The 26,585-nt window shown below is 37.7% G+C and overlaps 1 protein-coding gene across 6 annotated transcripts in view; it reads left to right on the top strand.

The window, feature by feature from the left end:
* LOC102292315 (synaptotagmin-2) overlaps positions 1–24,863 on the top strand; it is a 27,685-nt gene extending 2,822 nt beyond the window's left edge. For 3 of the 6 annotated variants that reach the window (XM_014332294.2, XM_014332293.2, XM_014332292.2), the window contains 8 exons: positions 15,515–15,743; positions 15,861–16,021; positions 18,015–18,146; positions 19,291–19,458; positions 20,347–20,514; positions 21,538–21,655; positions 21,840–21,973; positions 22,114–24,863. In XM_014332294.2, the coding sequence (XP_014187780.1) occupies positions 15,539–15,743; positions 15,861–16,021; positions 18,015–18,146; positions 19,291–19,458; positions 20,347–20,514; positions 21,538–21,655; positions 21,840–21,973; positions 22,114–22,329 (1,302 nt within the window). In that variant the 5' untranslated portion in view covers positions 15,515–15,538 and the 3' untranslated portion in view covers positions 22,330–24,863. Of the gene's footprint in view, positions 1–10,454; positions 10,601–14,605; positions 14,630–15,514; positions 15,744–15,860; positions 16,022–18,014; positions 18,147–19,290; positions 19,459–20,346; positions 20,515–21,537; positions 21,656–21,839; positions 21,974–22,113 lie in introns of those variants that run through there. The other 3 variants (XM_014332295.2, XM_014332296.2, XM_005917954.3) reach the window with 3 other exon arrangements.
* Positions 24,864–26,585: the final 1,722 nt, after the last annotated feature.

Raw genomic sequence — 26,585 nt, 5'->3', positions numbered from 1 at the left:
GGGGGGTCCAGTTGTAATTTGACGGACGTAACGTATCTATTAAATGGTTAAGTGTTCAGTGTGATTTCCTAGTGACAGTGTTTTGATCTTTTTTTTGTTTGAATATCAAATCAGTCTTACAGAATTTATCATAATTTCACACAAAATGAGGTAGCCCACTGGCATTTGTTGTTCCCAATAACATGTATCACAACAATGTTGGTTATTGTTTTAATTTTTCCCAGAGTATCACATGGGCTCCAACTTTGCAGATTAGTATGAAATGTTTGTCCTCAGTTATTGGATTACTATGGCATTCAAGTTGGCACCATCATGAGGAAAAGATCTACACTGTCCAAAATTTACTTTGTGACTAATTACTACAAATCCACCAAATATTAGAACGCAACTATCCTACTGATGGTTTCCTTTGAGGCCTTGTCTCACTTTTTAATGCTGATAGCAAATGGGATGCTAACCATGTAATTATGAACGTTTCTGATAAATTTTATCTTTGCAGTTCGTAGACTAAGTGATTTGCAATAAATACATATATGATGGCTAAAAGTAATGCCATGACTTTTTCATGTCAGTATGCTGATGTTAGCATTAAGTTCCCAGCTGCTGTTAACATAGTTTTATTGGCCCATTTCCACTCTTAACCGTACACACTCTTCCTCCACCACATTAAGTGCTTTTCAGGCCAAATAGCCTCAAATCAAAGTGTGATATGAAGCACTCCAAGAGCAGGTCTGCACCAATGGAAACTTATCAACCAGGCTCAGTTAAGGAGTAGCGTTAATTGTCCAAACAAAATAGAAATTTTCTATAGGTTGGTAAATGGTTTTAAAAATTGCTTCATGCTTTATTCATTTTTAAATGTTTTTATTATGCTAATAATAAAGAACATGAAAGAAAAAAAAAGCTGCAGCATTAAAAAAAATATTGCCTGTCTGAATATAACTGGAACAGAATTTTTTCTTTTTTAGAATAGTTTAACATGATCTTAATTTTGCTGTATCCTAACTGGAGCTCCATTAGAGAAAGGTTGTGGGATCTTAAAACATGCTTCTATATTTCTGCCTTATCTCTTAATTCAGAGGACTCTTTAAAAGATGCAACTCCACATGGAATTACAATTATCATACAGTGGGAGGTTGTAGGGGAATTAAAATATCCTTAATTAAATATATTAAAATATTAAAATAATATGGTTTTAAATTTGCACGTTTTTTAATTAATTTTTTTTTTATTCGAATGACCCTACTGGTCTATAACCAAATAAACCAAACAAACCATATTTTGCTGCATGCCATAGCAACCTAATGACTGAGTAAAAGTGAAATTACCTAAACCAGAATATCACTAATGTTGTATTCCTGATTATAGACAGTTGTTTGTAGTCAGCTCCTGATACTCTGAGTTTCCACATTACATTTCCAGGTTTGCATGCCTGGGGCACTTCTGCTGCTTGATGGTTCATGAAATGGGAGGCTGTTCTGCAGTCTATAATCCCCCTCCTGTCAACCTATATCCTCATTCACAGCCTGTCAGGTGCATCAGTGTACATGAAGCACACTCAGAATGATGTTTTTCATTTACAGATAGCAACGTTTGTGTGTGTGTGTGCACATGGACCATTTACTGGTACAGTGAATATAAAGAGTGCCATGTCACAGCATGACATTTGATGATTTTTTTCATGTTGATAGGCAGCATTTTCACAGCATTTAAGAGGAATGAGAGGAATGTTGTTGCTGTAGTTTTGCTGTGAAAGCTGCTGAATTAGTGTCTTTGCTGGTGCTGCAGTATATTTCCAGTTGAATTCCATCAGTTTAACAGATAACTGCTCAGGGATAATAGGCGAATGACTGGTCTGTAAGGATCTGTTCTGTGTGTCAATACACAGCGCCAATACTGAATCTGACTTCTTTTGCTTGAACTGCTTTCAGTCTGCTGGCAACACAGTCAAGAATACATCAGCTTCTTGTGGTCAGTTTAGGCGCTCAAATCAAGCTAAGCCAATCGATGCAGTAACAATGTGGAATACTGCAAGGAATGCAAAAAAGTAGTTCACAGCAGGGCATTTACTGCATTTACTATGGTCTGCTGGTCATTCAGTCTTACACTGGCCAGATGCAAAAGTCTGGAGCATTGCTGGAGCATTACCTCTAATACATCTATTACACCAAATATCTGATCATGTGAAAAAACAAAACAATAAAAATGATCCTCATGTCTTTCCACATATTGAGGCAGAGTGCAGACCTGTTTGTGAGGATTTGTTGATGAGAATTTTTTTTAATGATGCCAGTTTGTCTTATCATCTCTCAGCATCAAACCCTTGACAGATCTGGAAATTTGGTGGAGCAGAAAATGGGGGATGTTAAGATTGATATATGATGGTCTTTAAAGATATTCAGATCTTTTAGATTTTAGCAGACTTATATATCCTGTAAATATCGTCCTGCAAAAATGGAAGCTCTGTTATGTATGTTTTTGAGGAAGAATAAGTGGGGAAATTATTGCTCTTTGTTTAATTAGCGAGAGTCTACAATGAAATCTGATGTAAAATGGTTTTGAGGCTAGAGGAAATGTAGAGAAGTCAGATGGATCATATAATTAGCTGCTTACTGAACTAGTGCTCCTCCTGGCTTCTCTTTACTCAGCACTGATTTGTCTTGTTGTCCCAGATCTATGCATTTGGACAACTCATCCTTCACTGGTGGTGGTGTGGTGTATTGTCTCTCTTTTTTCTTCCTTCTTAGTCTCCAAATGGCGCGCCCCTCCTCCCTTCTATTCACAGCCTATATGTACTAGCGTAAAGTGCAGCATTTGATCCAGCTTAAACAATCTTAAATCTCAAACAATTGGAGCTAGAGATTGTGTGCTTGTTAGTTGTGATGATGGTCTCAGTTTTCCTTATGTACACACTGAATCTTTGTGCATTCATGGCACTTAAGCAATGAGAACTTACAGATCCAGTCTTAGATGGGCCGGACTTCCATCTAAAACACACGAGTCCTGTCTTGTATTCAACCATGTCCATGGACTTTTATTTTTGACTTTCTGTTTCCACTCAATATGTGTTCCAGTTAAAGACACCAAAATGACCCAGTTGAGTTTAAAAAATGTTTACAATGTAGATGCTAATACAAACTTTTTCTGTAACAGTCTCCTTCATTGTTTTCTTTAACACAATGAAAAGTTACATAAGGGCGACCACACCAACAGAAAACATTCAACTACGATTTTAATTTCTCCACAAGATTACACGCAGGCCCTCTATGGTTGGTTTCACACTGGACCAGCTGGAGGGCGGCTCAGCTGTGATCTGGTACTATGTTGTTAGCTGTACCTGACTTAAAATTCCCAAAAAAAGCAGATAAAGACAGATGTGTTGAAAAGGATCTAAAACACAGACCAGAGAATATGGCCAGCAAGGCTACAGATTATGACCACGTTGTCAATATTTGTACTATACTTGATTAATACCAGTTTTATATTGGCTTGCACAAAGAAGAGTGTTGGGATGTTGTCACTTTTAGGTGTGAGACTATTTTTTGAATGAAAAAACATACAAACAAGCAACTGAGTGCAAAACTTGCTGCTATGAGCTTTATAAAATTTCCAGAATATCATCAAAGACAAAAATAACTATAACTGTAGAAATACTATCCATCTGACTTATCTGATATATAAAAACTAACTTCTATATAAACCTATCAACTGAGTTGAAATATGCTCCTGAAACCCATTAAACTCTACTCTGCAATCTGTATCATGTAGCTTCCTTGTTTTCTAACTTCTTTAAAGAAAATAATCTATATTTTCTTTAAATGGCTTAAACTTACAAATGATTACATTTCATTATAACTAGGACATTAATTGAGATACAGCAATACTCTGTACTTTAAGTCTTCTATTTATTGTCCCCCACTGGGTATAATGGAGAGATGTTAAATTTAGATCATTTAATTTGGATCTTTACTGGGGCATTCTTTATCATTTGCCACGTAGCATTTGTCACCACCAGTTTTTCCATTATTTATTTATATTCTTACTTTTGAACTGAAAACAGCTTCCTGTTGCAGCTGTAACAATACTGTAAAAGTGGTGAAAGAAGAGAAAAAGTTGCAGAAAGTTAAGAAAAGAAATGCTGCAGACTCTGGTGATAATTTTCAAAGTCTGTGAAATGTGAAAAGGCTTTTCAGTGACCCCTTTTATATTGTCACAGAGTTGTTTTTTTATTTTATTTTATTTTATTCATATTTACAGTTCAATATATGCTTAAAGTTCAGGTAAAACATGTCTTTATTTTTCTATGAAAAAAATGGAGATAGTGGGTTTATTGACACCTTTACTGACCTTAACCATATTAGTGTCTGTAAAAGTATTATCAGTCAGAATTTCAATCATAATGCATTATCTACTCACAGTGGACACCATCAAAACAAAAGAAAGGAACTCAAAAGAACTAAAACAAAACAAAAAAAAGTATATTATTTAAATGTTTAATAGACAAACGCTCACAAAGAGTTTTTCCAAATGCCCCCCCCCCCCCCCCCAACTGAAGATCTGCAATCATTTTTTTTTCTGTCTATCATTTTTCTTTTATCCCCCAATAACTTCCCATCACAGAGAAATAGTCTGTGGGCGTGATAGTTGCAGTAGTTTGCCTGTAAGCTAATATACATGGATGCACACAGGGGAAATTTAGTGGAAAGATGCTTCGTGGTTAATAGCTTCTGTTAGCTTTGCCCATGTGAATAGAATTATTTTCCACTAGTAAGTGGATGGTAATATACTGCATTATAAAATGTGCCTTCTATTTATTCCGGACAGCCAAACTTGAAGTTTGATTTTGTTTGGCTGTTGCTGTTTAATCATTCAAAGGACACGTATGTCTGTGAAGGTTCTCAGTCATCCAGGTCATTGTAGTCTAAGGAGCGTAGAAAAAGAAAAGCGTCTGGACTTCTTTAACCTCCTAAGACTCTTTCATGGCATGCAATTTTAATTTTTCTTTGCTATTTTGGTTGATTGCGACGTGATGAATTTAAAAACAAAGAATTGCCAGATTTTTTTTTTTTTTACCTAATTTTTGTTTCTGAGAAAAATTAGATCCACATATGAGGACATTCATTTTAAATTTTGATAGAACAGTGGCAGTATAATTCCCTTGTAAGCGTATATCAGGCCCTTGTAGAGGAAAAAATAAGTATTTTGGTCCAGACATCCCAAAATGTGATGTCCACATATGTGGACGCCAGGTCCTAGGAGGTTAAACTTTAAACTTAAAGAAGTCCAGACGCTTTTCTTTTTCCAAGCTCCTTAGACTACGATGACCTGGATGACTGAGAACCTTCACAGACATATTGCCGTGCACTTTGGGAAGAAGTCAAAGGACACACACATTTTTCCCAGAGATCAATTAGCTGTCTTCTCATTCAGCACCTTTATACCACACATATCCAATATTGTTTGTTTTAATTGCTCCCATGCTGAGTTTACTGTGCCGACATTTCTTTCATTAGAGCAAAAATAAACAAGTGGACATTTATTAATCACTGCTGAAAAAGTTGTTGTCCAGTGGGTGACCAGAAAGACTCCCAAGACATTTTTAAAAACCCCAATAGAAAAGAAATCATAATAAAATAAAATAAAAATAATAAAATGAGTCATGGCTGAATTTTTCTCAGCTATATCAGTTGCTGTGTCCTGTTAAAGTGTACACTCACTTTATCATGAAAATTTCACTATCACAGTTTGAACATTTGAAGAAAGTGGTTATTATTAATCTTAATAGTTATGAGAACTGAAAATGCCTGCTGTGAAAATGTGCTGTTCTGATAACTTTGTACATAGATAAAAACAAAACACAGCCATTCTAGAAATTGGTACAGTCTTTGTGTTGTTTTCAGTCCTCCATTGTCAGTGTCCCCAAATCCACAAGAAACGTCTTGATCTGCCTTTGTTTGTGCCACATTTTATCGTACTGCTAGAAAATGCCAAGTACTTAGATCCTCCACAAATGTCAAATATGTATATGAAGCACAGGTGTAATTTATAATGTTTATGATGGCTGCTTTCCAGCAAATTGTGTTTGCAATCTATTGACTGCAAATAAATACTATGACTTGAACGTTCAAGCCAAAAAGGGGAAAACATGTTAAAGTATTTTGCAGACGGTCTTCTACTTGTTCTCTCTGTCTGCAAAGTTTGTAAAATCAGCTCAAGTGATTTCACTGGAGTGATGGAATACACACTGATATACTCTGTGCCATCTTTGCTTGATTATCATGACCTGCATTGCCATATGTAAGAAAATCAGTAAGTAAAGTCTAGAGACTCACAGTCCACTCATTTTCTCTTACACTTCCTAATCTATTCTCACTTCTGCATTGGCATGGACAAACAGGGCTTAATCTTTATCACATTATAGTCAGGTTTTCCACATCTCTCTGTGTGTGTATCTCAAACTTTTATTATTCTTGTTAGAACATGGTGTTAGCTGGACCTGCTGCCTATATGTGAAGCAGAGGAAAAATCAGCATGAATGAATCAAGGGGACCTTAAAATGTAAATGAGTTATTGTTAGACCTAGTCTTGTTCTCATGCAATATGTCAAAGTCAAAATGTCTGTCATAAACAGGGTCTGTACGAGTTGTGACGGCTGTGTAAATGGTAAATGGCCTGTATTTATATAGCGCTTTACTAGTCCCTAAGGACCCCAAAGCGCTTTACACATCCAGTCATCCACCCATTCACACACTGGTGATGGCAGCTACATTGTAGCCACAGCCACCCTGGGGCGCACTGACAGAGGCGAGGCTGCCGGACACTGGCGCCACCGGGCCCTCTGACCACCACCAGTAGGCAACGGGTGAAGTGTCTTGCCCAAGGACACAACACCGAGACTGTCCAAGCCGGGGCTCGAACCGGCAACCTTCCGATTACAAGGCGAACTCCCAACTCTTGAGCCACGATCGCCCATATTTAGACTGTCGTGTTGACAGTCTAAATATATGGTGCATACCCTAATAGCAACATTCCCGTTTCAAGTCTAGCTTCTGGCCTGCTTAATTATTTGGCTTTAAGACTTTGCCCAGCAGCCCTTTTGTTTTATTAATAAAGTGACTTTTTGTAACAAATTCATAAAAGTGCCCCAGTTTTCATCATCTTTTTTCACTTGCTCATGTTAACATTGATGGAGTTGTCAAGGCTTGCCCATCTTTCACTTAGATGAATGACATCATTCCAGCTACTCGGTGTAAAGTGTACACATACACACATACACACGCATACACACACACACGCATACACACACACACGCATACACACACACACGCACTCACACCACACACACGAACACACACACACACACACACACACACACAACACACACACACACACACACACACACACACACACACACACACACACACACACTGTCCCCATGCTGACCAACTGCTACTTCTGAGACACCCAAACACTGCAAGTGATATACAGAGCCAACTACAAGCATATGGTCTTTTCTGTTTATTGTTGCCTGTGCTGCAGTAATGACTGGCCAGAAGATGATGTGTGTGTGTGTGTGTGTGTGTGTGTGTGTGTGTGTGTGTGTGTGTGTGTGTGTGTGAGTGATAGAGAGAGAGAGAGAGGGAGAGAGGTAGCAGGATACAGCGTATGCATACGAGTGGTACACAGAGACATGGCTGGAAGGAAAAATGCTACGACGACAGGCATAAAAGATGAAAGAAATTAGGAAACAAGAAACAAGGCAGGAAGTGGAGGAAGAGAGTTGCTAGCTGACTATTGGACAATCTGCCTTCTAGCTTCGTATTTCTCCATTACACCCCTGCATTGCAGCACTCCCTGCAGGAGCTGGAGAGGTGCAGTTTTTTCCACATCGTCTCTGCTGCCTCAGAGGAGATAAGTCATCTCAACAAAAATGTCCCAGCACAACTCAGCACGGGGAACACGTTGTCAGCAGCTGCCCTCTGCATATGTTTACTATGTGAGGCTTTGATAGTAGCTGTGTTGCTCTTATTGACCTCCTAATGTTGCACAGTGCTCAGGCCTGACTCATCCACTAGAGAGCAGGGATGGAGAGGGAGGGAAAAGTTTATTCATTCACAGGTGCTCATAAAAGAATGCAAGAACCAGGGAGAAGCTGAGTATCCCACAATGCAGTGGGAATTTCAGTAAACTATACTGTAAAAGCACAGTTTTTTGGGGAGGGGTTAAGGGCAGAGTGAGAATTTTGCAACAATCTAGTCACACTAACTGAAAAATATACTGTAACAATTTTAATAAATCTTTAACACCTATTTTAACATATAGCTTTAAAAAAATCCATCCACGATCTTTTAATCTGACTGGTATTATCTTATTGATTGAGCATTTTGTTTTTGTTTCATTGTTTGTTTGTTTTGGTTATTTTGCAGCCATCTTGCGATTTCTATTTCTTCATATCTATGGGAGCTCTAATGCTAATATGCTGCTGATATCAAAAATACATAATTTATTAAAAATAAATTTCATAAGAATAAAAAAGCAAAACAGTCACTGACTTCTCAGAAGAGGTTTTTACAGCTTACTCATATTTTTCCTGGTTTCGTTAAATTGCTCTGCCACGAGGTGTCAGGCCATATCGGGTCACTCCAGGGAACAACCAGAAATCAAGTAAGAAAAAAATAGAAGGACAACAGGCATATCAGTTTCATGAAGGAGCCCCATGCAATCTAGGGCAAGGCAAAAGAGTGTCTTAAATAAATAATTAAAGATGAGATAATAACATAAGATATACTTTATCGTGAAGAAAAAATAGATTGTATAACATCTAACAGTCTGTTCATTTACAATCTCCTTTATTACAATGGCTTAACTTAAAAACCTTAAAAAGTGCAGACATCACTACTTAAGCAGTAGTAACTTAAATGCCCTGTATCTTAAAATATCTTACACAAATCCATGAATTGGCCATATAACCCACCTAACTTCACCCTAGCTGCTTATTTTCTTCAAAGCCAGATCATTTCTGCTCCCATGGCCCCACTGCACAGCCATTTCACTCTACCAATCCATTAACTTCTAATTAAAGCATTAAGCTTTTAAGATGAATGCAGCATTTTTTAATTCACTCCTAGAGTGAAAATGTTAAAATAGTCTTTTGAAGGATAAGTCTTTTGATATTACGAGAAAATCACAAAAAAAAGCAGGAGAAAACATTAAGGCCTATTCAAGCATAATACCGTGGTGACTTATCCACAGTTTAATATTCTATCTAAAAAGAGGAACACTGTGTCATTTTTTTCCATAGCTAAATGCATTTAGCAGATCAAAACTGACCCTGCAAAGCAGAGAAGACAAATGTCTCTGGGCATAACTTTGCAGTTCTCAAAAAGAAAAAAAGAATATGCTCTGTGATGCAGCAGTTTTATATGAGATTCCTGCCCTCCTCTGGTAGAAGCAGCTAAATGCACTGCAACCTGACATACTGCAAGAATAGCCACATCAAGCCAGGCATCTAACAGATGACAGCTGAACTTAAGCATTTAGAAAGGCATTTCCCCAAGGAGAGCACTGAAAGAAAAAGGTTTTCAGGCAAAAGCAAGAAAAAAAAAGGTTAAATGCCAGCATTGCAAAGAGTTCAAACATGTACAAACATAACTGCTTTAGGGATGTTGAACATTTGAAACACATTTATCACGCAAGGTCGAGCTACAGGCACCTAAAGTTTAATTTTTAAACCTCATATGTTTAGTTCTGCATCTGCGTAGGTCTCTGGCTCAAACAGCACGTTTCATTATGTAATAGTTTTAGCTCAATACAGTGGGATACGTTTTGTTTGTATTGTAACTCGAGAAGATGCTTTTGTTATCTCCTCACTTCTAATCATCACTGACAAGTCTCCTGAGGGATCAGTGAACACCGGACAAATAGGAGGAATCACTCTTTGTTTCAATTGTTCACTCTGAATGACTTAACAGAGATGGTCTATTCAGAGGGTTAAAGCATACTTCTGAGATCAGTTGTTAGCAACCACTTAATTGCATGGAGTAGATCTGATTTAAAAAAACAACAACAAGCAAACAAAAACCTGCACCGCCTTAAGACTTTTTCAGCTGTCCTAGTGCATACTTTTGCTTTTTATTCCTGACTTGTGCAGGCTGTGGCTTTATTAACATGAACCTCACCCTAGAGTCTGTGCATATTGATCTTTTACAACTGCCCTCCAATACTAGACCGTAGAGTGGCATGCTGCAATCAGCTGTGTGAGCAGCATCACAAATGAGGCTGGGGGAATGAGAAAGATGGAGAGAAAGAGGTAAAGAGGTTGCGTACATAAGTACATTGAACAGAGAGACAGAGAGGGTGTAGGGAAATATGTGATGGGAGGGTGGAAAATGGGGGCGATGGTGTGCATTGGACAGAGGAGGAGGAGGAAGAGGAGGGGGAGGAGGAGGGGTGTAGTGCTGCAGTGGAGAGAAGTGAGAGGAGACTGCAGTCTCTGCTTATGGGAGAGATCAGACTATGTTACCACAGCTCTGAGGAACTGTAACCCAAACACTTATTGATTGGATGGGCCACCCCACGAGGGGAATACCACATTTGACTGGTGAGTTTTGTCTTGAAGATCTTTGTAGATTAAAAATGAGTTAAGATGCACAACTGGACCACAGTTATCTTAGAGGAATCTTCTCTGCATTTTAAACTGGGTAAACCATATCAAACTGCTTTGGTTGCACTGTATTCTCCGGACCTGATCCTACTTATGAATGAGGATGTGTCAGAGCCTGTTTTTTGTGACTGAGTGATATCGGCCAGTGGTGAGCTGCCGAAATCCTAGGGAGATAAGGACTGAGTGCTAATGGCACAGAGGTAGAAGGTAGGCTAAAATAAGAGGGGAAGGTATGGGCATATTGTATTCTATTTCCGTTCAGTCGCTTCTCTCATCACTGCTCTTCTCAGAGGAGACAGAATTAACTTAGGGAAGTTCGGGTAGTGGAGAAAATCATATCTGACTTAATGTTAGGATTTTTTTTTTTAAATTGCAGTCTCAGATGTGCTTCATTTTAGGGGTGAGGATGGGTTTAGAGACAAATGAAAGATACGGGCAGACAATGAATAAAATGTTTTTGAAGAACCTTTGCTGGAGCAAAAACTTTATTCATAACCATTATACATTTCAGCTCAGTGGCAGCAGTCTGCATTCGTATCATGTCATGCCCACCACTTGGGCAGTGACTTGACACTGGCCTTGAGCCAACTGGTTATTTGATTGGTTGGTCACTTCAGCTATAGACGTTATCAGTATTGCTTAGCAACAATGATGTGCTTGCCCACAGCACATAGACCACCACTGTATGTGAACAGTGCACAGTCTACCTTACAGCAATAGAAAGTCTGTGCTAAAGTGCACATGTTGAAATGCAATACTTATCGATCTGTGGGCTGCAAATCAATTAAGATTGGGTTTTATCATCATTATGTTTGCCATATTCTGACAGTTCACTTTTACTTTGAGGTACTGATATCCTTAGCTGCGGACCACTTCCTTTGACAATGACACATAAACTCGCTGTAGCAAATCTCTGTATGACTGGAGGGACTTTTGTGGATACAGTTGAATACTGTAAATGCTGATATCTATAGAAAAAAACATTAACATCTAGCTACTGTGCATTTATTTAGTGTTTTTAGACTATGATAGTTCTGTATATGCATCTACTATTTGCATAGTTGAGAACAGCTAGCAATGAGCCACAATGGCTGAGACTCCTGAAGCAATTAATCACAGATGACCAGACCTCTTCTTTGTGCAAGCATTTCTCTAACCAGGTGTTGCAAAGAATTGTGGGGAGCTACCGTACAGTTCAAGAAAGACAATAAACTGGATTCACGTTATATGAGGAGGACATGTATGTAAATTTTACAGCAATATAAGTTTGATGATAATTACAGTAGAAACACTGTAAAATAACAGTGTAATAGCAAGCAAACAGCTGATAAAAAGCTGATAGTATCGTACTTTAAAGCTTACACAATAAAAAGTACCATTTTTTTAATTATTACATCTTTTATAGTAAGAAACTCGAGCAGATCACAGTAGATCAACTGAAAAAAAGGTGTAACGCTAGCAAACTTAGTTGCCAGTACTAATTCTATACTTGTCTTACATCCATAGCATGGATATAAAACATTATACCTAATGTGCTTAGCAATTAAAAAAATATGTAAATCATGTTACATTTTCCTTAGTTGCTTGAACACATCTTAATTCCATGACCTTTTCTCTTAAATTGCACTATTTCTTTGAATTCTTTACCCTGGAGTGAAAAACAAATAAACGTGGAAACATTAGCAGAGTGACAAAACGAATAAAAGGATGTCAAGCTGCCAGTTATTCTTAAGCACTATGCTGAGTTTGTGGGGCTCATGAAAGACTAAAGGCAGCATCAAAATCATATTATTTAGTTTTAAAAAAACATATCAGTCAGAGCAGCAGCTCCTAGAAATATATCACACTGTGGTAAATAAGTAGTCTTACTGACACAATTTAAACCATTATGCTCCTGAGATACACGTAGTAATCAAATAAATGACTAAATGAAGTAGGAAACAATCCTGTCCCAGCACTATAATACAGTTATTCATGGTTAATTAAAACTAAAGCAGGTGTTTTCAAATTCATCTAGCGATCTGCAGCACTTTGACAAACAGCAAGCTTCAATTAGACCAGAGCATTGACATTTGTGCTCAGCAGTAAATGTTAGTGTTGTTGCTGCCACCAGCAGTCATGCAAAGAGCAAACAGAGAATACATAACATAATGCTCACTTGGGGCTGAGAGTTAAATTGGAGTTGTCATCTGTTAAAAGAGGGCCCTTCTGAGAAGACACTCATTTTATTAGAGTATGTTGGGAGGTGAAACTGATTTAGATGACGGCCTTCTTATGCTATTTAAAGTCGCAGCTTAGATCTCCAGCTACCTCTAACCTGTTAAACTTAAGTCTATAAAATTTCAGAATCTATTTTAAGATTGATCTTAAAACATTTGAACTCTTAAGGTGGAACCTTCAACTATTTATTGGTCTGATCATTGATTAGTCGGTTATAAATAATAAAAACAAATACAGATTAGTTGGTTGGTAGAAGAAAACCCCTATTACCAAAACTATTCAGTCATTTACCTTCAAATGACTGAACTTGAGTGACATACATTCTTCATCCATAGGGTTGTGTGATGCCGGCCCAACATTTGCAGCCAGAACAGCTTAAACTCTTCTGAGAACGCTTTACACAAGTTTTACGAGTCTGATTTTTCTGGGAATTTTTGCCCATTATTCCAGAAGTGTATTTGTGAGATCAGACACTGATATTGGACAAGAAGGCTTGGCTCGAAATGTGAACTCTAATTCATCTCAGTGGTATTTTATTGGGTTGAGATCAAGGCTCTGTGCAGGCCAGTAAAGTTCTTCATCCATAATTCCCTTTCCACCAAACTTTATACTTGACACATTGCAGTTGGACAAGTATCGTTCTCCTGCCAACCATCAAACCCAGACTCACCCATCGGGTTGCCAGACAGAGAAGCATGATTCGTCATGTCAGGGAAGGTGTTTCTGGTATTTTTCCAGAAAAATAGATGCTTAGATATGGTTCTGTCACATATAATAAGGTCTATCTTAAGGACCTCTAAAGCTCACTCATCATATATATTTTAAGTAACAATACTCTGCGGTTTGACAAGCAACTGACATTTGCTAATTTTGAGTTAGCAGCTGTTTTCTTCTGGTTCAAGCAGTCATTGGGTTCAAGTCATTAAGATAAACTAATTATTCATCTTTAATGTCTCTCTTTACTTACCTGACAAAATGATGCTGTTTATGTATTGATTATTCTATAAAATCATTTAACAATTGTGCCATCATGTACATGTACAGATACTCACGTATCCTTTAATTTTGGATAACTTTTTAGACTCTCCTTTAGGTCTGGAAGATCATTGTGTTTAAGGTGGAGGTGTAATCATCTCAGGTCACAGTTTCACACACACACTAAATTCTCATATCATCAGCAACATCAAGGGCTTTCAACTTCTGTGACTTGTGTGATGAGTGTGATGAGTCCCAGATGTAGCATTGTTTTCATACTCCCCATCTTTCACAGAGTTGAGTTGCAGCTCTCAAGGTCATCATCACTCAAACATAAAATTAAAAATTATAATGGAAAGCTGAGGCAAGTCAGAATAAAATCAATTTAGCAGCTTTCTGGAGTTTTAGATTACTAACCAGTAAGGGTGCAAAGATACTCGTATTGATATTGAACCGTTGGATACAGCGCTTTCGGTTCGGTAGGCATGTGTATCAAACAATACAAAATTTTTGATTTATTTTATCAACTTTTCTTCTGACGATGCTGTCTGTGTTGAGCGCTCAGTGGATCTGTGTTCGACTACTCCGCCCGCCTAGGCTGCACTGTCGAGTGCAGATCCACTGAGCGCAGCGCAAGCTAGCAAGACAGAAGCTAAGCTTGTTGCAACATGGCAACTGCCTCAACGCTACCCGAAATTGAACTTCTCCCACCCTCATTCAGATCTGGCGTTTGGAACTATCTTGGTTTTCATGTGAAGCATGACCCTGATGGTAAGCGTGTCATGGACAAAAGTAAAACAATATGTCGGATGTGCCACGCAATGCTCAATTGGTGGGAACTAGTGCCTTAGCCCCACGCACGGGGCGATCCATGGTAACTCGTTAATGGAGATTTGCCGAGTTATGGCGTTAATGTCATTTTAACAAGATTAACGCTGACAGCACTAGTGGGAACACAACAAATATGACTGCACATTTACACCGCCATCATCCTAGTGCAAAGACAAGTGGAAGCAGACAAAAACAACAAACACACATGCTACAAACTTTACCCGAGTCATTTAGACAGCCGTTAGCACATGATTCTCCTTATGGGGACCTGATATGTTTAATATGCTGCTGAGAATATAGCCCAGAAGAAGCGGATAGTATAGCTTTTATTTTGGAAAGAGCCATTTCTCTGTAATAAACTCTCTTTTCCAAAGATGAGTGATTCCTCGATCAGATAGATTTTTTTATTTTTATTTTGTTGTTTCAGCAACATTAAATTTAAAAACTACTTTTGACTTAAATATATATTTATAATTTTAATAAATGACAAATTAAAAAGGCATGAACATTTTTTTGTATTGAAAAAATATCGAACCGTGACACCAAAGGATCTAACCGAACCGTGAATTTTGTGTATCGTTGCACCCCTAGTGAATAGGTAACCTAATGTATTTGCCACCCCTCTTAAGAAGTTACTTCAGTCTTTTGCCTCTGTTGTTGGTGCAGATGGCTAAATTTGATTGATGTTCCATTATGACTTCCTGAGTCATAATGAGTTTCAATATTTCAATAGTTTTTCAATATTTTTCACTTTCTTTGACAAATCTTCCATGATACCACTAAAGCAATTTTTGTTGCTTCATATCCGATCTCTTTGTGTTTCAGGGACGCTGTGCCTAGTCTTTGACAATGAAGTTCAACTTGTTCAGACGGCCACAGGCCATGGCAGCGGCCGAGCCCACCAGTGCCCCCACCATGACCATGGCTCCCACCTCAGCTGCCATGTCCACCTCAGCACCAGAAACTTCTGGCTCGAACAATACAGAGATCAGCAAGAATGACATGTTTGAGGAGATCAAGAGCAAATTCTTGAATGAAATTGATAAAATCCCATGTAAGTAATGCTGCAGAGCTTTTTACATCATTCCAAGCATTACAAAACATTAACATTTGGCAAACACCAAAGTTCCATTCAAACTCAACTTTTCCTCGTTTATTTTGAAATCAACAGTGCCTCCGTGGGCTTTGATTGCCATTGCTGTAGTGGCAGCATTGCTAATCCTCACCTGCTGTTTCTGCATAATCAAAAAATGTTGCTGCAAGAAGAAGAAGAACAAGAAAGGAAAGAAGGGAAAGGATGGCTTCAACATGAAGAACATGCAGGGTGGTGAGGTATGATGCCTCGCGCTTCCTACATGCTAAAGAGTCAAGGTTACAAGATGCATTGGTGAAATTTTGTCGCTTCTTGTCAACAATAATTTATTATTCAAGTTGTTATTATTTATTATGATAGTTATTGCCCAGATTTTAACAATGTTGCTAACTAAATCTGATCTTTTACCAGCAGCTTTTTTAGCCCAGGCTGTAGAGGACACAAGGAGAGCTCTCTTCCCCTCAATTTGTGTTGTTGTTGTTGTTGTTGTTGTGGTTGTTTAAATGTGTGCTCCATTGTGCTCCATGGTGAAAAACGGCACACTTTATTGCAATGTGGCAAAGAATGAGCAGAGAATGTTTCGTCAACTTACAAAACAAAGCTTATCATATTAAAAGGTAATGGATGAAAGGATGAGGCCTGCAGAAAGATCAGGAAGTTGTGAATCAAAGTGCTATAAAGTTAAGGATAAATTCTTAATTTGATGGGCTAAACAGCTTATATTACCATAGACTGCCCCTGTACAGTTAATTAAAGCAATCAACTGCTTGTGTCCACAATGTGAAATTATCGCCCTGAGCCTAAAACAAGCGTGTCATTTCTCATCATGATTGTGGTGGTGGTGGTGTTGATTGCCTCTCTTTTTGAAGTGTGTTTGGTGTCTTGTGAGTTGAATCTCTTCCTCTCTCTGCTCTCCTCCTTTTCCGCTTTGTGTCTGTCTTGTGTGTGCCTCGTGTTTCTTGACTGTGGTGGACTCCTGCTCTACGGTAGGTGGATAGCTCATGTCGATGCTCTCTGGCCCCCAGGGCGGAGGGGGGTTTCATGGAATGAAAGTTGTAGCTTCCTTTGCTATTTTTTCTTTCTTTCTTTTTTTAATTTCCTCCCCATTATTTTGTAGTTTTTTTGGTATGATAGCTTGAGAATGTAACAATGGAAAGCTATGATGTGCTCCATAAACCCCAGAGAGGAGAGTCTAACCATCTAACACATTGTTCTTGGGACAATGTTACTGTAAATCACACCAATATGGAAAGTATTGGATTAAAATATGATATGCAAGACTATTAACACTATTAATCTGTGCATGTGATAAAGGGCATGGCTGGTTGTTTGGGAGACATGGAAACGGTGATGATAAAACTGCATGGTGAGCCAAATATTTGCAAATCTCTTCGTTTTATGGTAATACTCAAGGAGGAGGTAGGATGTGACGACACTGGATGACCCAAAGAAAAGATTACAAAGTCAAGATCACCTAAGTTACTTAATAAGAAAAATCATATTGAAGCAGTAAGGCTCTAACAAAATTCAAATAGCTGGCTGTGCCCTTTAATCCTGATTTAGTTTTGTAATAATGGTGAGGTGAAAGGAGAAACATTTATTTTGCCACATTAATTTAAAGAGATGCAGGTTAACAAATTTGAAGTCTTAAAAATAAATCCTATAAAATAAGATACATCCCCTTGCCCTGAATATTATGTCATATTTTTTATTGATTAATATGCATTTGTTCCTGCTGTTGTAAGCTAGTTCCTTAGGGGTCTATCCAAACCTATATCTCCTCGCTTATTTGTTAAGATCTAATGCCTTTAACAACAAGAAATTATTCTTATTTTCAGTTTCACTATTAGGACGTGGCATTTATTACCCTTCTTAGTGGAACTAGCATGCAATGCCTCCACTGATTCTGGCTGTCACTGTACTGCTGAAGCATGTCAGATTTAAGGACTTGCCCACTGATCCACAAACACTGAGACAATCATTTCTACAGTTTCTTAAAAAAAAGTAGGGATACCGATTACAGGCAGCTATGTCCTTGTAAATGATAAATTCCTGGTTTTTATCATCAGGTGCTGTGCAGGTAAGCAGTAACCAAAACATGTATCTCCCACATAAAAACTCCTGGAGCTCCAGTGTCTGTGGCATGCTGGCTGTTATGGGGAACCCTGTATCCTGACTTTTTGTACTCTTACCTTTAACATAGCTTTTTATTTTGTTACCTTTACACTGCAGACACATCAGGATGACGATGATGATGAGGGAGAGACTGGACTGACAGAGGAAGAGAAAGAGGAAGAGGAGAAAGAGCAGGAGAAACTGGGGAAGCTGCAATACTCTATAGATTATGACTTTGAGAATACAAAGGTCTGTGGTTATCACATTTTGTGAACTACAAAAAAAAGCTCTAGAAATAATTAACAATTTTGGAGGGAGTTTTTCATGTTTTCTGCTATATTTAAATTACCCATTTGAAATGTTTTAGTAATTAAAGACATGTTTAAATTAAAGAGTTAGATGACCCAATTCATGTCATCTTCAGTATGGAACTCGCTGTAGTATTTGTATTTATTTATTTTTTGTAATGTATTCTGAAATTTCACATTCAATTATGCAAATTAGGCGTCATTGCCAGTTTTGAAAACTTTTCTGGAACAGATATCTGAACATTGGTAAGAGTGAGATCAATGAGACTCGGAATTCTTCTTTCATTCTTTTGACGTATTAAAGTTTTTACAAAGGGGATATTGGATGGCTGTTTTTTTATTACTCCATAAATCAGAAATTACTGTCAGCAGCCAGAAAAAGAGTAATTTTCCATGACATTTTGAGGAATAGAGAGTTCCCTAATTCAGGCTTTGAATGTGAACAAACACCAAATATAAACTTCACAATTTTAATAGCAGCAAAACAGGACAGTTAAGTTGATGTTACTCAAGGTTACATTTACATACTATACAAAACCTGAATAGGAGTATGCAGAAGATGAACATTGTCAGTAAGACCACAGTTATTTTTAGGGCTGAAAAGACAAAAGAGGCTAAACCTTAAAAGGGTAACTTGTTATTGTGGCTTCAGGTAAATCAAAAGACATTTATCTAACCGTGGTACTTCCAGCAGCTTAACTGATTACTCGACAGCATATGAGCAAACCTTCATGTGCTCAATTAAAATGCCAATAATTCACTAGATATGAAACACAGTAGAGGGTGAAATGGCTGTACTTTTAATGTATCTGTAAAATATAGACAGGTAAAATCTGTATTTTCTAGCACACAGTGTAATACATTTTTTAGAAGTTACCACACTGTGACAATTGGATGACACTGAGGAAAAGCTTCTGACATCCAGTATGTCTCCAGTCAGCTGAGACGCTTGTGGTGATGGATTGCGAGGCTTATATAACCAGTCTGAGGCAGTGACCCTCAAAGAAAAGTTGCATTTTTTGCCTGATAAAATTCTGTTTTCACTGCTCCTGTTGCTTACATACACCCTCATTTTCTCCACACAGCTGACAATTGGTATCCTTCAAGCTGCAGATCTCATGTCCATGGACTCAGGTGGAACCTCAGACCCTTATGTTAAAGTCCTGCTCTTCCCTGACAAGAAGAAGAAGTTTGACACCAAAGTGCACAAAAAAACACTGAACCCTGTCTTCAATGAGACATTTGTTTTCAAGGTGAGTCTTGTTCTTGCATGCAGCTGTAAAAAAAAAAGAAACATAAATCTTATTTGAGTAAGTTGTTTTTTTTTAAAAAATATCACAAATCATTATCGCAGCTTTTTGTGTATGAAACTGACAGTATGTCAGGTTTGTCTGGCTCTGTGTGTGTACCCACTGGCCTATGCAGCCTACATGCTGCTCTTAGATGCTCCTAGCTAATAAGCCCCGCTGGGACTTTGCAAGTCTCTCTGGGTCAAGCTGCAGGCGATACCAGTCTGCAAAATGTTAAAACTGCAGCAGAAAACTATCTTATTGTACAGGCTGCCCTTTATTGCCATCTCCAAAGGCCTCCCATGAGAATTTCACTGTCAGATTTATTGTTTCTCCATCAAAATTTATTCCAGATATTTTCTTTCTTTTTAAAACAGAAGATGCTTTTTTTTTTTTATTTCATGTATGCCTATGCAGTTTGTAGTAGAGGTGTCCTCATCTTCATTTTCACATAGATTTCTGTGGATTGGAGTGTAATAACTTATTTTTCCTAATATGTTTGTTGTTTGCATTTGAAAAAAATAACTGTACATTTCATTTAGTGCTTTTAAGGCGTATTATTTGTCTGGTTTCTCAGATTATTTTCTCTGATAATTTATAATTTAACATTTTTAGTTCACTTAGTTTTTTCCATTTAGTTTTGATTATTGACTGTTTTCTGTATAGCAGCTGCTAAACACTATAAATTTGTAAGCAAGTATTTGTATCATTTAATGAGGGTTTTTTTCAGTGGGACTAACTCGCCCTTTTCAAGAAATCCAGAGGCAGTTTATGTGAAGTTTAATGACATTAAAAATAAACCTGTGACACAGATAAATACAATCTATAAGTGACATTGTGTTTCTTGGTCAGGTACCCTATGAGGAGCTTGGTGGAAAGACCTTGGTGATGTCTGTTTATGACTATGACCGATTTTCTAAACATGATGTCATTGGAGAGGTAAAGCTGCCCATGAACACCATTGACCTTGGACGGCCTATTGAGGAGTGGCGGGATCTCGAGAGTGCTGATCAAGAGGAGGTGCTTATTGAACTGATTCATTCTGTGCTCTTTAAATAATAGACCATTGAGATTCTAAACTTTCTGGGTGTCAACCCTAAGAAAAAGCCCCAAACCAATTATGAATTGATGCTACTATCAAGTATTGTCTGTCTAGACAGAGATCAATTATATCTTATTTTTCTGAGCCACAATGCTCCATTGTTGACCAAAAATCAATTAAGAACACATTCAGCTGCACCATTGCACCAGCTTACATGTTCCTTCATTATGATAAATGGTTCCACTATAGTTTGTTTCTCGTTAGTCTTTCATGCTGCTTCCATGAATACTTATTTGAGCACTAACTGTGTATCAATTCAGGTTTAAACACAGTTAAACCAAAAATTCTCCCTCTTTATTTATTTGCATTTAATTTTACTTGAAAACTACAGCAGGGCTGAGGGGCTTGATGTCGACTCGGTTGGAGAAGTCAGCAAGATTTTTATGGCACTGGTTGATCATCCTATCTTTAATATTCAGAAATAATTTAGCTCCTTGATTAGTTCGCATTTCTTAAAAGATGGAATTTCATAACAGTGCACAAACATTCAGACACATAGAAATCAAAAATTTTATTTATGTCAGTGGTGCAACAAATTTCTCTCCTTGCATTTCTACACCTGTGAACAATGATGCTGAGATAGTTTGCTTGAATAATTAAGGAAACTATCTCACTTTTTTAAATTTATCACAACTGATTACACACATAACCTGCTAGTATCTCTAGTCTTTTCCAGTGTCTTTTTCGAGGTTATCCCTGCCCCCAGTCATCAAAGTGGATTTTCAAAGTCTAAAAGCTCAGAGCGATCATAAATCCAGATAGAGGGGTTTTATTCCAAATAATGTCACTGTTGCAGCAACAAAAAACCCTCAGTTTCAGTCTAAGAGTATAAATCTTGATAAATAAAAGCTATGTTTTGCACCCACCCATCACAGAAAATGCAATTTATGAACATCTGATGAGTATGTGTGCTTGTCATTTCTGTGTCTCTTACTGCTCAGCCTGAGAAACTTGGAGATATCTGCATCTCCCTTCGTTATGTCCCCACTGCTGGAAAACTCACTGTCTGCATCCTGGAGGCAAAGAATCTGAAGAAGATGGACGCCTGCGGTTTATCTGGTAGAAAAAACCCCACATAATACTCTCTTCCTTTGGCACATGCAAGAAAATTCAATTCGAAGAGAAAATTCAAAGAAAAACCATTTAAAATACAAACAAACAAACAAATTAAGAAACACTAAAGGTTGTGTCATTGACAGAATAAGTTTTTCTCTTTTGTTCATCATATTCATGTTTTTTCTAGATCCTTATGTAAAGATCCAGCTGCTCCAGGGTGGTAAGCGTCTGAAGAAAAAGAAGACTACAGTGAAGAAGAACACCCTAAACCCATATTACAATGAATCCTTCAGCTTTGAAATCCCCCTGGAACAGATGCAGGTACAGTACAAGTCATACAACACCTTTTGGACTTCACTGATATGTTATAATAGCTCATGAATGAATCTCCACTACAGTTTGAATGATGAAATGCCCAGAAAACAGATAATTGATTACATTTTCTCTTGCTGCCTTCTCAGAAAATCTTGGTGGCAGTCACAGTGTTTGATTATGACAAGATAGGTAAGAATGATGCCATTGGAAAAATCTTCGTGGGCAGTAAGGCTACTGGCTTAGGTCTGAAGCACTGGTCTGACATGCTGGCTAATCCACGCCGTCCCATTGCCCAGTGGCACCCATTGCAGCCAGAGGAGGAAATTGATGGCCAGCTGGCATCCTTGAATGCAAAGAAGTAACACATCTCACCAACCAGCTAATGCACTAACTCAGAAATCCAATCTTCATCCCTACTTTGCATGAATTTCATGACTTCACACATGACTATTTGTCCTGCTCAAAAAATATATATATAAAAAAAAAGACATTGTAGAATATCTGAAACTCTTTTTGAGCATCACATTTCCCACATTAATGTATGCTGAGAAGAATGGTGTTGAGTTACCGGGTGACTGGTTAATGAATGATCGACTTTTAGTCTTTCCTTCATTTGAAGAATCTCATTCTTAGGGTGCTGACACTGAATGGAAGTATTGGTGAAGACAATGCTGGATATATATAAAAAAAAGGCTTTAGTTTAGTTTATAGAGCATGCTTTACTTACCTCCCCACTGCTCTGCGTGCATCACGCCCAGTATTGTGTCTTGCTAATAACTGTGCTTTAACTTGCAATAGAAAGTACTCTAATTTGGGGTTATTTCCTGCATAAAGTTTGTCTTAAGTCTATCAATGCGAAGAGATTCAAGTGCAGATGATTCAGGTTGAGATCAATGAATGCAACAATCAATTCTGGAATATGTATGACATTTTTCTTGATTTTATCAGCTCACATATGAGATGGTGCAAACAGTGCAGCAGAACCATATAGCAGGGATGATGCAGTTGTCTGACTTAAGTTGCTTGTTTTGTGTTGCCACGAAGGCCCATCTATGCATTTAGCTTCAACCCACATTTCTGTGTCTTCAGACAGGTGTAATGTAAGACAGGAATACAAGGGTGCCTTCCTGATATGACACTTTGAGAAGTAGTGCAGGTTTTATTGTTTATTTTAAAGTGGTTGAATATTGTTCAAAATGTGTCAGGGACACTGTGAATGTGCCATTTGAAATCTGGCTATGTTGACCACTTGGATGTAAAACCTTACTTATCCATTGTAGAAGTAAGGCACTAAAAAGGATTACCAATGATGCTGAAAACAGTACTGACTATGCTTCTTTGATTTCTGTTGTTTAGTAAAAGACAGTGCCATTTTGGTTATTATGTTTTGACATTCATTAAAACGATTCCACGTCATTGGCTGATGTTGTAGTTCTACTGTAATTCACTTCAATATTTCTGTAGTTTCTGCTGAAACAACATGAGGATTTCTGTCAAAGACGAAATGTTTTTATAGATTATTGAATTTGAAATGTAAGATGTAGCTTTGATTTTTAAAAGGAAGTATTAATGAGGTTTGTAGAATCTAAACATAGCAACTGTATCATCAAACGTATACAATACACACATCCTGGACCATCTGCTTGAACCAAATAGAGCTGCAGAATAGAGCATGTATCATGCCTCGCAGTATTTTGTCTTGTTTGAATCACTCGGTCGGGACACAAGCTTTTTGATCCTGGAGACAAAGTGCTGCAATATGGTGATGTTGAAACTTGTAGGCAAATTATTAGTGCAATGTTTAGTGGCTTGGAAGCAAAAAAGGACACAAAGAATTGATTATTATAAGGGAATGACTGAGGATAGAACATTTAAAATGTTGACATTTAAATTCCACTGAATTTACCAATGACCTGATCTCTTTCCTGTAGCAGCTCCTCTTAACTGAAGAATCATGACTGTCCCCATATTGGTTTCTTTGAGTTAAATGTAGACATATGTAGGATTAAAATTGTCATTTATTGCAGGAACCTTAAAAAACCCAAAAAATAGCTTTAGAAAATGGATGACACTTTCTCTAATCACACGTGATGACAACCTGAACCTGAAAAATCTTCCGAATTTACCGGGAGGGAAAAGAGTCAGTATCACTTTCTTATAATTCAAATCATTGTAACTGAAATCATTATTAATGACAACTAATTTCTGGCTTCAAACACTGAAGCCTCTCTGTTGTTGCGTTTCACTGCTTGCGTAGGTAATTTTGGATTCTGAACTGGCCATGAATTGATGGAACTGGACACATGTCCAGGGTTTTACCCCATCTCTTGTGGATTATCTCCAGGGATTGGCTCCAGCCCACTCATCCACTCAACCCAAGTTGATACATTGATGTTATCAGTGAATTCTAAGTGAGACAAAATCAGGGAATCTGTGTTTTGTGAATTACTTTCTTTAAATCAAAAAATCCAAAATCAGATCTTGGGAGGCCAACACATTAAAATATTTTCTCAGAATTTCAGAAACTGGAAAAAATGAACTCATAGAAACTTGTGTCTACATTTAGTGCTTTTAAATGTCAACATAGATTTTTCAGGACATTTTTATAAGGGGGCAGTTTGTTTAAAAAAGAAAATGTTAAGGCAGTCGTTCGTATGCATCCACGTCGCCAGCAGAAGTATCTAATGGTGAGCAGCGGCACATTGACAGGTTCATCCACAGTACTTCTTTACAATTGTTAACATATGCATCACGCAAAATTTGTTAATAGGCTACAGCATGTATTTACAAGATGATGTAAATAGCGGCATGTTTTAAAGAGGAACCATAATTATATTGTGTATGTGTGTTTGTGTTCTGTGTCATTTTTATAATAAAACAGAGTATAAAAAAAGGATGCACTGACTGCAAAGTGTATGAATTTCTGCTGAATGTATGTCTGAACAATCCATGTTTGGCTTACCAGACTCCATGAATGCCTCAGTTAAAAACACAGCTGATTTTAGTGTCACATGGAAATCCATTGCGTTTTCATCAAACTGCATGATCGTCTGATTTTCCGTCATTGTTTTTATGTCTCTATGCTAGTGTGTTTTTGTCCTCAGGCTACAAGTCATGTAATAATTGTTCATTTCTGAGTGTATTAATACATAATCAGTTAATTGTATATATTTCAAAACAGGAGAATACTTGTCTCCTTAATTTTCTATCTCAGTGTACCTAAGTGTTTCCTTCATGTACTCCTGCCAGACGGGTGTCAAGTCTTAGTTAATCAAATGTCAGTGCCGTACATTAGCTAACTGACTTGTAGCCCCTTTTTCGTCACACGTCATTAAATTGTACCTCCTCATCTTCTTGCTTTTCAAGAAAATTAGCTTTTATTTCAATTGTAGGATAAATTAAACTGAATTCAGTTGTAAATTCATTATTCAGTAGTGTCTTCTTTGCTTCATAAGTAATTAAATATTATTACAGCATACCAGATTATTGATGCTGTTCTTTTAAGTAGCTACCATCTAATAATCAAGCAATCAATATTTTTTTTCATTACAAATGCCACTGTATGAACTGATATACTTTAACTAAGGGATTACAATAGGATGAGCTGGTGTTGTGTCGCTTCTGCATGCTCTGAGATACTGACGCTGTCTACCACATCATTTACAATATGGGCCTTCATTTTTCTGCTTTTTGAGTCATTATCATTTACGTTTAGATAAAGCCTTATTTATAAAGATGGAGTGCATGGAGATGAACGCGCCTAATCCTCTCTGCACTCTCTTTCACATTAAGACTGTTTCTGGTTTCGAGGAGATGAGCTGAAGACAGAGGATTAATGTCTAATTCCAATATCTTTTTTCTGGAGAAGCACCTCATTACATCCTTTAGTACACCGTGTGTCAGCACATCCTCTACTCTTTGATATAGAACTTGTATTTTACATGTGCTAGTTTATGTATTTTCAGCAGGAGTGTAGAGCCGGCATTCGTTAAATGGTCTTCTGTTAAGGTATGTTAGGTATGTTCTCTGCGATGCAGGCAACAAAATCCCTGTCTTCCTGGGTCTCACAAGCTGTCTTGGGCACAGAGCAGACCCAAACAGTGCAGATTCAACATTCAACATTCGAAATGCAATACTGCCAACCTGCTGCTTCGGTAATGGTTCCTTTACAGTCATGATCCTGTTAAGTCAACATAGCCATATAACAGAACATCCAAAGACAGTCCAGCTCGCTTATATATTCACTTACCCAGCAACATAGACAAGGGAAATGCTTGAATGTCGTTCGTCATTCTTGTTTTGTCTTGTTGTAGAGGTGTGTCAATAGTTGTGCCTTTTTGTGAACTGCATGATTTAATTCTGTACAGAATCCATGTTTTTCCAGCAGAAAAGCAAACAAAAAAGACCAAAAAAGTTGTACTCATACATCATTCTGTGTAGAACTGAAGTACTCAAGGGAACCAAAATATGAGGATGTGATCAGAGCATATCTCTGTGTTGTTCATATGTAATAATAGGAAATAAAGGCATTTTAAGTAGCTTTGTCCCATGTGTTGTGTAAATGTATGTAGAGGATGCATTTCCATTTATGGTCAGCGGGTGGCGTTGCATGCATAAA

This window comes from Haplochromis burtoni, unplaced genomic scaffold (assembly GCF_018398535.1).
Source record: "Haplochromis burtoni strain Fernald_Lab_line unplaced genomic scaffold, NCSU_Asbu1 Contig_26, whole genome shotgun sequence".
NCBI classification, from domain to species: domain Eukaryota; kingdom Metazoa; phylum Chordata; class Actinopteri; order Cichliformes; family Cichlidae; genus Haplochromis; species Haplochromis burtoni.
The sequence above is the reverse complement of the archived record's forward strand: the minus strand, read 5'-3'. Positions and strand labels throughout refer to the sequence as shown.